This window comes from Neomonachus schauinslandi, chromosome 13 (assembly GCF_002201575.2).
Source record: "Neomonachus schauinslandi chromosome 13, ASM220157v2, whole genome shotgun sequence".
NCBI lineage: Eukaryota > Metazoa > Chordata > Mammalia > Carnivora > Phocidae > Neomonachus > Neomonachus schauinslandi.
The window spans coordinates 60,388,314-60,402,015 of NC_058415.1; the positions used below are offsets into that span (position 1 = coordinate 60,388,314).

At 35.9% G+C, this 13,702-nt stretch overlaps 1 protein-coding gene across 5 annotated transcripts in view; it reads left to right on the forward strand.

Annotated features, from left to right (window-relative positions):
- The window catches only part of TDRD7 (tudor domain containing 7), a 76,945-nt gene that overhangs the window by 18,562 nt on the left and 44,681 nt on the right, over positions 1-13,702 (forward strand). For all 5 annotated transcript variants that reach the window (XM_021691790.1, XM_021691794.1, XM_021691793.1 and 2 more), the window contains 3 exons: positions 94-307; positions 8,494-8,567; positions 10,854-11,071. In XM_021691790.1, coding sequence (XP_021547465.1) covers positions 94-307; positions 8,494-8,567; positions 10,854-11,071 — 506 coding nt within the window. The remainder of the gene's footprint in view (positions 1-93; positions 308-8,493; positions 8,568-10,853; positions 11,072-13,702) is intronic.

Genomic DNA, 13,702 nt, shown 5'->3' on the forward strand with positions numbered 1-13,702 from the left:
ACCCACAGAAAACATCTGGACAGGGGAGTGGCATAGTGAAAACTAGACTTTTGGGAAGCTAATTGATTTTATTATGTATGCCTAACTTCTTAGGAAAACCAAAAGCAACCCTCAGACAACCAGGAATTTCTTCAGATTTTTCTATCAGCAAAAAACCTAACCCAACACTGTTAAGAGACAAAGGAAACTCTCTTGGAGTTAAGTCTGATGCTGAAATGCCGCCTTACACATTACACACAACTATTGGAAATGAAGTATTCAAAGACGTTCCAGTGCAGAGGCATGTGACCATGTCTACCAACAACAGGTATTTGGGCTTTACCTGGCTAAAAGGAGAAAAGTATGGTGAACGTAGGATAATAAATGTTAAAAATGTATGTTCAGGATAAGAAGGAAATACTCTGTTATATCTAATGTAAGTTCACGTGTGGAAGGGAAATGCATCATTACTACAAGGCCACTTTTCTTGCTACCTCAATGTCATTGTCTGAATATCTTCATTTTATATTTTCTCTGCATTTTTGGTAATCTCTCCTTATAAAATTCACATTGAAAGCTCTCAGAGGAAAAAAAAAAAAACTCTAACAAGTTATTTTAAGATGCTGTTTCAGCATAACTTACAATTTTTTCTGAAAACCTTTCTTATAATTACTTTTGTAAATTTTTGGTAAAATCTTACTGATTTGCACATTCTACTATGCTCTAATAATCATATCCATAATTATACAGTAGCATCATACATCCGTGTATCAGAATATTGGACAGAATTAAGAGCAAGCTTAAAGTCATAGTTTGGGTGCTGCCATTTACTAGCCAGGTGAACGAGTGAAATTATTTCATCTTTTGGGCTGTGGTTTTCTCATTCATTTAATGAAAATGTTAAACTAGATGATCTCAAAGTTCCTTTCTGGTTCTAAATCTTTCTTTTTATTTTAAGATTTTATTTATTTATTTGAGAGAGAATGAGAGAGAGAAAGCACATGAGGTGGGGAGAGTCAGAGGGAGAAGCAGGCTCCCTGCTGAGCAGGGAGCCCGATGTGGGACTCGATCCAGGGACTCGATCCAGGGACTCCAGGATCATGACCTGAGCCGAAGGCAGTCGCTTAACCAACTGATCCACCCAGGCGCCCATGGCTCTAAATCTTATAATGTAATTCAGGTCAGCAAACTACGACCCATGGGCCAAACCTGGCCCATTGCCTGTTTTTTTGTAAATAAAGTTTTATTGAAACAAAGCCACATCCCTTTGTTTATATGTTGTCTGTGGTTGCTTTTGCCAACCACAGAGTTGAGTAGTTGTGCAGAGATAGTATGGCCTGCAAAATCTAAAATGTGTACTAGTGGACCCTTTACAGAAAAAGTTTACCAACTCCTGATATAGATGGATCAGTATCACATTCTTTCATTCTTTTCATGTCTTTATAAAATAAATTTTGTTGTATAATATCCTTTTAAATCAGTGTTCAAAAATCCCAGCACTGCCCCCCATATTAGAATATTTAGAAAGAATTAATTATTTTTAATATGTTAGATGAAATTTTTCATAGTGGTATATATTTAACGCTAGTTATGGCTAGTTATTACAATTTTGATGAGGTCTAGGAAATACATAGTTAAAACTGGATCTTGACCCAAAGCACAGGTTGGGTCCCGTATGTGACAAAGGTACCATCGTCTCCTCTAGTTGTGTGCCTAAATTTCAAGATCCATTTTGAATTGAATTTATAAAATGACAGCAAAACCTAGACATTCTGGATTGTGGTCTCAGGGGGGGCATTCTCTATCCCATGGTCTGGTGTCTCCTACCTGTCTCTTAGTGGCAATAGGCAACCTAGGTAAGTGCCTTCCATTCCTCCAGGTACCACCAGTAGTAACTGAGTGGAGGCTGTGCCAGCACCAAGCAGCCCAAAGACCAGGCCCAAGATGGTGCTTTCTGACCTCCAGCCTAATGTGTTGTCACCCTTCCACCTAGCAGCATTGTACAGGGATGTACATTCTGCTCCTATGGACAGCACCTGCAGAGATCAAGAAGGAGCCCCAACAGCAACAAATAAATGTACCAGACCAGAATAGCACCATAAGGGCACTGAAAAATGAGTTATCATTGAAACTACAGCCTACAGAAGTGGGCCAGGAGCTATGTGCTAAACCTAAGCAGGGTAGCTACCTGCTAAAATATGACTTTTAAATAGAATTCAGAGTCTCCTAACATATGTCCAAATGTCCAGGATACAATAAAAAAAATCATTTGTTATACTAAGAACCAGGATAATGACAACTTGAATGAGAAAAGACAGTTGACAGATGCCAACACCAAGATGAATCAGATGTTGAAATTATCTGACAAGAATTTTAAAGCAGCTCTCCTAAAAATGCTTCAGTGAACAGTTGCAAATAATTTGAAAAAAGTGGAAAAATAGAAAATTCACCAAAGAAATAGAACATATAAAAAAAGAACCAAATGGAAACTATAGTATTAAAAAATGGAATACCAGAATAAAAAAATCACTGGGCTCAATGACAGGATGAATATGACAGAGAAGAGAATCAGTGAACTTGAAGATAGAGCAATAGAATTGGCCCAATATGAACAACAGAGTAGACTTCCTTCAAAAACAAAGGAAAACAAACAAACGAAAAACACCTAGTAGAGCCTGAGGGGCCTTTGAAAATAAAACACCTAGAAGAGCCTTAGGGACCTGTGGGGAAAATAAGAAAAGGTCTAACGTGTATTATCAGAGTCTCAGGAGAGACTCAGGAGAAGACAAAGAGTGGGGCTGAAAGAGTGTTTGAAGGCTTAATGGCTGAAAACTTCTCAAATTTGGCTAAGGACATAAACCTACAGATTCAAGAGTTTGGAGGGTCCTAAATAGGATAAATTCATTGAAACTCACATGAAGACACATCATAATTAAACTTCTAAAAACTAAAGACAAAAAAAAAATCTTGAAAACAGCCAGAGAAATGACATATCATCTATAGGGGCATATCAGTTTTGTTTTGTTTTGTTTTTTAAGATTTATTTATTTATCTATTTATTTTAAAGAGAGTAATATTAAATAGTAAAAACTATTATTAACTTAAAATTTGAGGACTCACCAAATCTTTTGAGAAGCTGATAAAAGGTATAAATGATCTTCCCAGAAAAATAAATGTGTACACATATACACACATCTTTGTATATTAATTCAGGAGATTCGTGCCCCCCAGAAGCCCTTTCTCAGGACCTCTGATTAAGAACCCATGTCTGCCAGTTAACAAACTGGAAGGTTCTAGAAAAATAACATGACAGATATTTTCTGATATTGTAGGTATCAAGCTAAGTTTACCATGTGTTACCAGTAAAATAGAAAGGGGTCAGGAGTAAGGATATCTGATTGATTTGTGATTTCTCTGGTTTATATGAGGGAAGGAAATGTTTATCTCTAAAATAATGTAATTCCTGACCATTGTATTTTTATTAAGGTGATAAAATTACTAAATTAGGTATTTAATATATTTATCCATAGAACATAGATAAATACAGTGCTGAAGGTCAAGGTTCCCATTAGGCCCAGAAAGAGAGAAGAAATTGCTATGTGTATATTATAGTGAGTAAGATCACGGACTTTGAATAGGAATAAATGGCTGTCTGGCATTAGCCAAAAGACACCATGATCATAAAGGCATCTTTCAAGTATTAAGCTAAATGAATATAAATTTATTGTTAGTTTCTGAGTCTTTGTATGTTTAAGACTATTGTATGTTTAATACATCCTAAATATTTGTAGGAAACATTTTCTAAAATACCTTTATTGCTTTTTTCTGATTGCAAAAGTACTATGTGTATGGTATAGAAAATTTGCAAAGCATAAGGAAGTAAAAGGAATAAAAAAAATTGCCTCTAATCCAAACATAAATGTAAACATTTAAAAAATATCTCTCTTTTGGGGGCACCTGGGTGACTCAGTTGATTAAGTGTCTGACTCTCGATTTCGGCTCAGGTCATGATCTCAGGGTCCTAGGATAGAGCCCTGCATGGGGCTCTGCACTCAGTGGGAGGTCTGCTTGAGGATTCTCTCTTGCCCTTTCCTTCTGCCCCTCCCCCCCACTCTCTCTCTCTCTCTCTCTCAAATAAGTAAATCTTTAAAAAATATATCTATTTTAGGGGTTCCTGGTTGGTTAAGCACCTGACTCTTGCTTTCAGCTCAGGTCATGATCTTGTGGTCATGAGATTGGGCCTCGCATCAGGCTCTGTGTTTATCTTGGAGTCAGCTTGAGATTCTTTCTCCCTCTCCCTTTGCTTCTCCCTCCCCCCTCTCTAAAATAAATAAATCTTTAAAAAATATATATGTATTTTATTTGTGTGTATATAAGTTTTTAAAAATACCAATGGGATCATGCTGTGTATTACTGTTTTATAACCTGTTTTAAAAGGTAAATAGCTTGTTGGCCTTGGGGTGTACCTGTGGGTGCTGCTGGCCATGTAGTGTCTTTTGATTTATGACCTTGACATAATAGATAGGCTTGTGGTTTTTTAATTTAAAGATATTAAGATTTAATTCACTAAAATTTATTCTAAGGGGTTATTTGTACTTTTATACTTTTTTAGGTATCTGTATTTTATCAGCTTACATCTTAATGCCTAAGTTTCCCCTGAAAACAGCAAATGAAATTATGTATTTATGAATGAGGAAAAAAAAGAATACTTCTACATTATCAATTTTTTAAGTTTGTTTATTTATTTGTTTATTTAAAGTAATCTCTCCACCCAATGTGGGGCTCAAACTCATGACCCCAAGATCAAGAGTTGCATACTCTTCTGACTGAGCCAGCCAGGTGCCCCTACATTATCATTTTTCATGTCAGGGAAGTCCATTGTCCAACCACATATTGTTGAATATAAATGATTTCCATTATTGTAAGCAATTCTTACTGAATATCTCTGTAGAACAGTCCTTGCATATATTCATAACTAGTACCTTAGAATAAATTGGTAAAATTGGGTAGGAGGGTATACATACTAAGGCTATTACTAATTTATGCTCTACACAGATTATACCAATTATATTCTAGAAGCATATGGATGTGATTGTTTCTTTGTACCCCTGTCAACATTAGGCATCACTTTTTTAGTTGATACTTTAAAAGGTGAAAAAATGTACCTGTGTTTTAATGTCTATTTCTTTGACTTTGATTCTTAAGGAGGTTATAATTTTGTCATATGTTTATTCGACCATTTGTAGATCGTTTATGAATTACATGTCTTTGCCCTTTGCACGACTTTTTTGGTTTTTTTTTTCTTTTCTCATTTGTAAAAATAATTTCTAAATTAAGGATATTGACCCTTTGTAATATGTTGTCAGTGTTTCCTCAGTTTATTTAATTTTGGTATTTTCATTATACAAAAACTTTTAAAATTTTCTAGAGTTACATCTATTAATCTGTTCTCTTGTGGCTGCTGTCTTTAGGTGTTAGGCTTAGAAAAGCATTTCTACCCCAATATTATATAATAGGTCTTCTGTTTTCTTTTAGAATGTTATGGTCTCATTAAATCTGTAATCCAAAATTTATGTGGTTGTACAGGATAAGCGTAGCAGTCTCGTTAGCCAGACGTCCTGCTACCAGTCATTGCGTAATCTTTTCTTTCCACACAGGTTTCGAATGCTGTATTTACTAATAATAAATTGTTATAAATATATGACTCAGTTTCCGGGCTTTCCATTCAGAACCATTAGTTATCTGTCTATTCTTTTGCTGTGCCAAAGTATTCAAATTATTATAACTCTATAACGTGTCAATAACCTTTACTCTCCACTTCCTCCTTTCTCTACTCCTGATTTGGCTTCTTGCTTCTATCATATGCTTTCATTATACCTATTGCCACTATCATAGCACTTAATAGGTTTTGTTTTTATAAATAGATTTTGTCAGTACATTATTATCTACTTTCATGTAAGAGATTATACAAATCTAGCAGCTTATAACGCATATTTATTATCTCCTAGTTTCTGTGGGTCAGGTATCTGACACTGCTTAGCTAGGTCCTCTGCTTCAGTCTCTTATGAGGCTCCACTGAAGGTACTGGCCATGGCTGGGGTGAACTGAGCAAGAATCTGCCTCTGGGCTGATGCACATGGTTGTTGGCATAATCATTTCCTTTTTTTCTCAGTGCCCGAGTTCCTAGCTGTTGGCCAAAGACCACCTTCAATATCTTTCCATATAGGCCTCCCCAATATGTCCATTTGCTTCATCAAAGCCAGCAAGGGAGAGATTATGCTAGCAGGGGGTGGAAATTAGAATCTTTTGTAACCTAATCATTTGTATTCCCCTCAACCTTGAAATATTCTCTTGGTTAGAAGCAAGTGACTCAAGGGGAATAGATTGCACAAAGCTGTGGATACCGAGGCAAGAATCACTGGGGGCTGTGTCATAACTGCTTCCCACAGTCTGTTTTATCAACTATATGTATAGTCCATGAGATAGGAGTGTGTTTCTCTTGCTTAATCATAGTTCATTTCTGTCTCCCCATGCCCCCACATAGTAGGTCCTTAAATAAGTGTTTGTGGGGTATGAATGTGTCTCTAATACATGGCATATGTTTAGATTTAATGGGGGATTTTTTTGGACCAGTCTAAGTATTTGTCTTTTTTTTTTTTTTTTTGAGAGAGAGAGAGAGAGTACGAGTGGGGTGGGGGGAGAGGGAGAGAGAGAATCCCAAGCAGACTCCACACCCAGTGCAGAGCCCAACTTCGGGGTTCCATCTCATGACCCTGAGATCATGACCTGAGCCAAAGTCAAGAGTCGGACGCCCACCCAACTGAGCCACCTAGGCGGCCCACTATTTATTTGTCTTTTAAGAAACAAAATAATAAATGTTTTATACTTACTGTTATAAAATTGATTGGACCTCTTTCATCTTATTATGTTTGTTTTTCATATGTCCCTGCAGTTTCCCTTGAAAGCTTTCTTTTGCTATGTCAACTGTTTTCTTTCCTGTCCATCAGACCTACCCATGCTTGAACCATAGCTCTCCTTGCCATAATCTCTCTATGCTCTCTCTTTGCTCATAACCCTCTGCCTGCTACTAGAGCCCTCAAAGCAGACTCAGAGCAGGGGAAGGTTCCAATTTACATTTTTATGGTCTGGTGCAAGGGAAAAGAGTGCTGTCTCCCTACCAGTTCTGCATAAGTAGGAGTTGGATATGTTTTGGCATCTTCTGTTATTACCCAGATGCATTAATACATAAATACGATGCTCTTATAGTTGCATACCATCATATAGTAAGTAAGTTGTGTTGGTAGTCTACCATTTAATAATTTATTATAGAATTAAAATTTTATGAGATGTGCTTCATTCCAAAGAATTGGTCTAATTTTTAGAGTATTCCATACCATCCAAAAATCGGAAAATATGTGTACTGTGTCATTGTCACCCACTCTAGTCCCATACCCACTGTTGGGCAAGATGCAGTCATTGATTCATTCAGTCATCTTATTCACTATACAACATTCACTCTCCGTTGCCTGTACCAAGCACTGCCCTAGGCACTGGAAACAGGTCATTAAGACACTTGGAGTCTAGTGAGGGAGACTGACATGAACACAAATGGGGGGTGTGTGTGTGTGTGTGTGTGTGTGTGTGTGTGTGGTTTCTTTGTCCTCCTATTTGGAAAAATCTTCCTACATATATCCAATATAATTTATATAAAAATTATTTGGCGGAGGGTATGAGATGTGGGGAATCTATGTTTCTTCTTTTCTAATTTGTTATTTGAACAATCCCCTCTGTGGTTTGGAATGCCACTTTTCTCATATGCTCAGATACAATGTAAATTGAGTGTTTCTAAGCTCTGTATCATTTTACTTATCTGCTCAAAGATTATAAATGTTGCCACTTTATAACTCATTACAGTATCTGGTGATGGAAGTCCTTCATTTTTTAGTTATATTCCAAAATATTCTTTATGTTCAACTGCTTATTCTCTGCACGATTTTTTTTTTTTTTTACTTTGTACAGCTAGTCCCTTAAAGGTGAGTACTTGGAAATCTAACTTCCAAGTTCTTTTAAAGTTCTAGTTTAAATTTAGCTTTTAATACCCATCACCCGGTATTAAGGAGGGCACATGTGATGAGCACTGGGTGTTATACGTAACTAATGAATTGTTGTAAAACTGCATCAAAAACTACTGATGTATTATATGTTGGCTAATTGAACATAATAAAAAAAAGAAAAACGCTAAAAGTGAAAACCATAATAAAAAGACTAGTAAACATAACTACATTAAAATTTTAAAAAATAAATTTAGCTTTTAACACATTTTTCTCTGGGTGAGTATGAAACATGAGAGCTAATACCAGGTATCATTTTCATTTTTGCTCATTTTGAAATATTCTGACTTGTTTTGCTGTTCAGTGCTGCAGAGACTTTAAATGAAAAGTGGTGTTTAAAACTTGGCATAGATTTTGCTATTAGAATTTTAACTTACTTTTTTTTTTTTTTTTAACACCTTAGGTTTAGCCCAAAGGCATCCCTTCCACCACCTTTTCAGATGCATCTCTCAAGAACCTGTGCTAAGGAGATGAGTGGTATGTTTTCTAAACATTATCTTCATGATACCTTTTGGCTTCTGGAGCCTCAGAGCCCCTAAGAAAAATATCTGATGGTGGTTTTTCACATTTGCTCTCACCTTATCCTACTTGGAGTATATCTCTCTTCCCCTCTTTCCTCATTTCTTTAAATTATGACGTGAGGTGATCTAAAGAGAAAATAATACCTCCAGAGATATCATTATTCTGACATAGGCCTTTCTCACATCAGGCCAATTCTCTCTCACTTCCGTGTGTCACCTGCAGAGATACTTGTGTCCCTTGTCGCGCTCTCACTCATTAGAGGGTAAGATTTAAAGTACATAAATATGGGACTTCAACTCATAAAGTGGTTTCAGATACTCCACCATTTAAAAGCCTTGGACCCTAAACCGTGTGCAATGACCACTAAGCATCTAAGTACGAATATAAATGATTCCTTGGGTTATAAAATCCAAAAGGGCTGTTAAGAAAACTGTAAGAAATATAATAAAGTCAAAGAATCTGCAGATTAAAAATGCACACACTTGTTTTCTTGTCTTCTCCAAACAAAGTATAAATTCCCTACTCATAGACCCACCTGAGGGACACAGTGTTTCAAAATCAGTATTTATGTTGCAAGAAATTGAAGTGTGATTTTAAATGATTTGCTGCTTTAAGTGGGATTCTTAGTGAGTCAAAATAATTTTTTCCGTAAGAACACATCTCTGGTATTTCTTATGGAAATTAACTGAATAATATGATTTCTGTTTATATCAATTACTGTTACACAGGCATTTTCTGAAACATGGCTTACTCAGTAAAGTTGTATACCCTTTAGAGATTGTAAATCCTTTTCAATTAGAATAAGCTTTTTTCTACAGAACCATGAGGACTTGTTTCAGAGGACTGCAGTTCACCTGGCAGCTGATATGTACACACTTATACACAGTCTCTCCTACCTGTTATAAAACAGATTACTTCCTTGATTTGTTTAACAAAAGGCACACAAGTTTAGGAGACTCCCAGTGGCCCCACAGAAGAGGTGCATTTAGCAGAGACTCCAATCTTGCATCAGTTCTGACACTCTCTCTCTAAGGGAGGGCTGGCCAGTTCTCAGAAGCTCATCTTTTCCTTATTCCTGGTCCTTTTGTATCATTATCTGGGAAGAACCTAAATAAATTAGTAATGCCTTTATATGGACATCGTGGACTCATTTGTTTGCTGAGCCAAATTAAGTCTTGTGCCCTGTGGTTGATAAAGCAAAGTCAGCATCTAGCCATCCTCAAGGAACCACTCACCCTTTGGCTTCCTGGCATCCTCAGAGGCCAGCGTTCCCAAACTAGTCTGTGTATCTCTCTACCTGCCAGTTTAAAATAGAACAAAATTTGCTGAATCCCGGTAGAAATACTGTCTGATTAAAATATGAACATATTTTGCTTGTAGATGGTAATCTTTAATACACTCTAATCTGTGTCCCAGGGAAACTTAGAAGAGGTTTGGAATGAATTTCATTGTTCTTAAAATACCAGAACTGTCAGCTATAGTGGACACTCAAATTTCTTTATTGTCTAGGATGTTGGCTCAGGCATTCTAAGTTTTAAATAAAAAATAAGTGTGAGTAAAGAGAGCTAGCTAAAACTTTATAAAAATTCACTTATAAAAGATAAATGATTTGGATTGAGGAAATAAAAGCAAATTAGTAGATATCTGTGGGTACCAGAGCTTTTATTTAGTTTATAAACTGAGGCTAGGATGATTACTGTAGGTGGATCAATTTTTGAACTTCTGTGTATTGCCGAATTATTTTTCTCATTAATAAAGCACAAAATTATATTTTAAAACCTAGACAATTTTTATTTTCTATAAAACGTTCTTTGATCTTACAATTAAGGCATTATCCTAATGCTTTGTGGAATATAACTTGAAGCATTTCATATATACCGGTATTGTCTAAAATTTAACCTTTCTTAGTTGCACTAGGAAATGATTGGTTAAATAATAAATTTCATTATTCTTTACGAGGCAAGATCATCCTGATGTTTAAATTAAATTAGGAAGCATCCTTGTAACATAAAGGGAGCAGGTTCTCTCTGTGGGTGACTGTTGAGCCTACTGGTCATTTCAGAGTTAAAATTTAGAATGAAGTTGTCATAGTCCTGCTTGGCCTAATCCTGCTTGCTTCTAAGTCCCTTGACCCCCATAAGCCTGAAGTATAACCAAGCCTAATGACACAAATACTAAGTAATGGGGATAATCTAAAATGTTAAGCCTTCTGGCTAATTCTATCATTTTTTTAATTTAAAGATAATTTAAATCAGACTGTTGAAAAACCAAATGTCACGCCTCCTGCCTCTTACACTTATAAGATGGATGAGGTTCAAAACCGCATAAAGGAAATACTAAACAAGCATAACAATGGCATTTGGATATCTAAGCTTCCACATTTTTACAAAGAGTTATATAAAGAAGAACTTAATCAAGGAATTTTACAACAATTTGAACACTGGCCTCATATTTGCACGGTACGTTTCTCCTTATTCCTCCCTTCTGATGCCTCCTCCCTGCCCCACTTTCAGATTTTGAGTTATTAGTCATATCACCTTTACCCGGGAGCATGAAGCACTTGACATAATATTGCTTCATTAATATTTATCTCTAAGGTTAACATCAGTTAACCTTAGAGATACCAGTTCTTATTTATAGAAGTATGTCAAGATTGAGGGCTATGTGCGTTGTGATTGCTGTTTTTATATATTTTGTTTTAAATTATTTTTACGTGCATTTAATATGTGATAATATGTATATCATTTTGTATTGAACTGCTTCCAGTAGATGCTGTGAACTTTGCCGTTTTCATAAGTTGAACTAACTGGTAATAAAACTTTATTAGCTTCAAATTTTACAGGCTTATTATTTTGGCTGTTTTTAGAGTACCTTATTTTAATTTTTAAATTAATACAGGGTTGTGATTTAAAATGTTTACAAACTTCTTTGGAGGAAAAAAATTGACAAGTGAACTGACATCAATTTCTATACCTGTTTCTACTTGAGAGTCTATTATTATAATAAAATGATGGATCAGAATAGTTTATTAGAAATCCTAGTTCAGCCAGCAATAGAGAAAATTAGATTCTTAAACTAAAGTAACTATTAGATGTTTCTTAATGTTTTCATTTACATAGTATATATTCAACGACGTAACTATTTTAAATGGCAGCATTAGCAGCTACTTGGGGCTTCTAAGCTTGCAGAATTAAATATATATATATATATGCTTTTGTTTGATAGAGGGCTTTCATTTATCTAATTTAATATATATTTTGGCCCCTGACCTTGTTGGGTAAAGCACAGGCCACTCTCTTTTTCTAAACACCTGGCCTGAAGACAGCATGTATTTTTGTAACCACTTTTTCCTTCAGGTCACTGACACCCATTCGAGTCCCAGTCACTTTCCCGGCAAGTGTCATTCGTTCATTCATCCGACCATTTGTTCATACATGATTTACCGTGCACCTGCAGGTACCAATCACTGCTGTAGATGCCAAGAACGCCTTAGGGCCATGTCACGTGTCAGATTACACAGTGGAAAGTGGGAAAACAGGGAGACATAGCAAACTCTGGAAATAGGCTGTTGCCTTATTTATAAAGTCAGGAATGTTTACGGACTATGTTACCCCTGATTTATGTGGAATATAGGGTTTGCTCTTATAATGGGAATTCCTGTTGGTTGCCATTCATTTCATTCCATTTTTACTCCTTCCTAGGGAGAGTTTTCTCCTTGGCTGCAGGTTTAGCAGCATTGATGTGCCCCCTCAGGGTTCCCTCATCTTGAGGGGACTTTGGATGTTTCACCAGGCTGCTCAATTTAGAGGTGCAGGGCCTGGAGCCCCTTTCCGAATGCTTATGGCTCTTTTATTTTTTAAATCTATAGACAGTCATAAACTTATAGCATATCTTCAATGAACCAAGAGCCCTTTTTTGTCAGGACACACATATAACTCACTTTAAAGCTTTGATTAAAAAAAAGTTGTCTTTGGAGTAAATTTTTAAAAATTAACTCCACAGATCCTAATGTATTATTGTTTCTGGTTGTTTTATTTTATACTCCATGATAACTACTAGTGTCTGTGTAGCTTAATTTATGGCTTTTGGGGAGAAATTTTCATCTTTCCTAACTATATGTCTGCAAAACTCCAAAATTTCTCTTGCTAGGATTGTAGGTGAGAGAGTGTATCTTTGATGTTAAAACTTTACCTAAAATGAAGGGTTTCTTACTAAATTTCGGGTGCTGAAACAACTGACTTTTTATTTTTTGGTTGTTCAAATTCATCTTTGTTGCATAATAATGTTCAGGCAGTGAGGGTAGAACGTGAAACAGACATAGAATATACCTTTCTTATCTATATTCTGTGTCTCTCAGCTTTGAGTAGGACTGTTCCAGATGCAATCACTATAAATTATTAGGGATGAGAATTTGCTTAGTGTTAAAGCATTGTGTCTAGGGTGCCAAAAACTGCCAGTCTTATTGATGTCTATTAATCTTTTCAAAACTGTTTTCTTATAACCTCTGAATATTTTTAACAGCCTGCTGGTATAGTTTTAAACAATTGCACCATGGTTATTTTTAGACAGTTTTAAACAGTTATACCATAGTTGTTTTCTCTTTCTTCTGACTTCTTGCTTTTCACCTTACTGAAAAGCAGAAATGCTGATGGCATGCCCAGGGCCGATGCTATTACAGGTGAGGACATTCTCAAATGCAGCATAGAAAATTCCGAGTAAGGAAGATTTGGTAGTGTGTATCTCTCTATACAGCTCCTTGTAAAACTGAAGAAGAAACCCAAGTGTGGCATATTTCCCTACTTTTCTAAAAAAGTGCTCTCTCTCCCCCAATCATATAAAACATTCTACATAAAAAAGATTGAAAAATAGAGTTATGAAAGCAAAATCACCCATTTATACCTATATACAATGGATACACCATATGTACTTGACAGATTCAGAGATAGCCACCTGCAGGTATTTCCATTTGAATAAGAATGGGCAACATAAGCTTCTGGGGCCAAGGAGCAGCTCTGAAATTTTACTTTCATGGAGGTTCTAATCAGCTATGTGCTATAAGCCACTTCACAAGGATATTGGATTACTTTTTG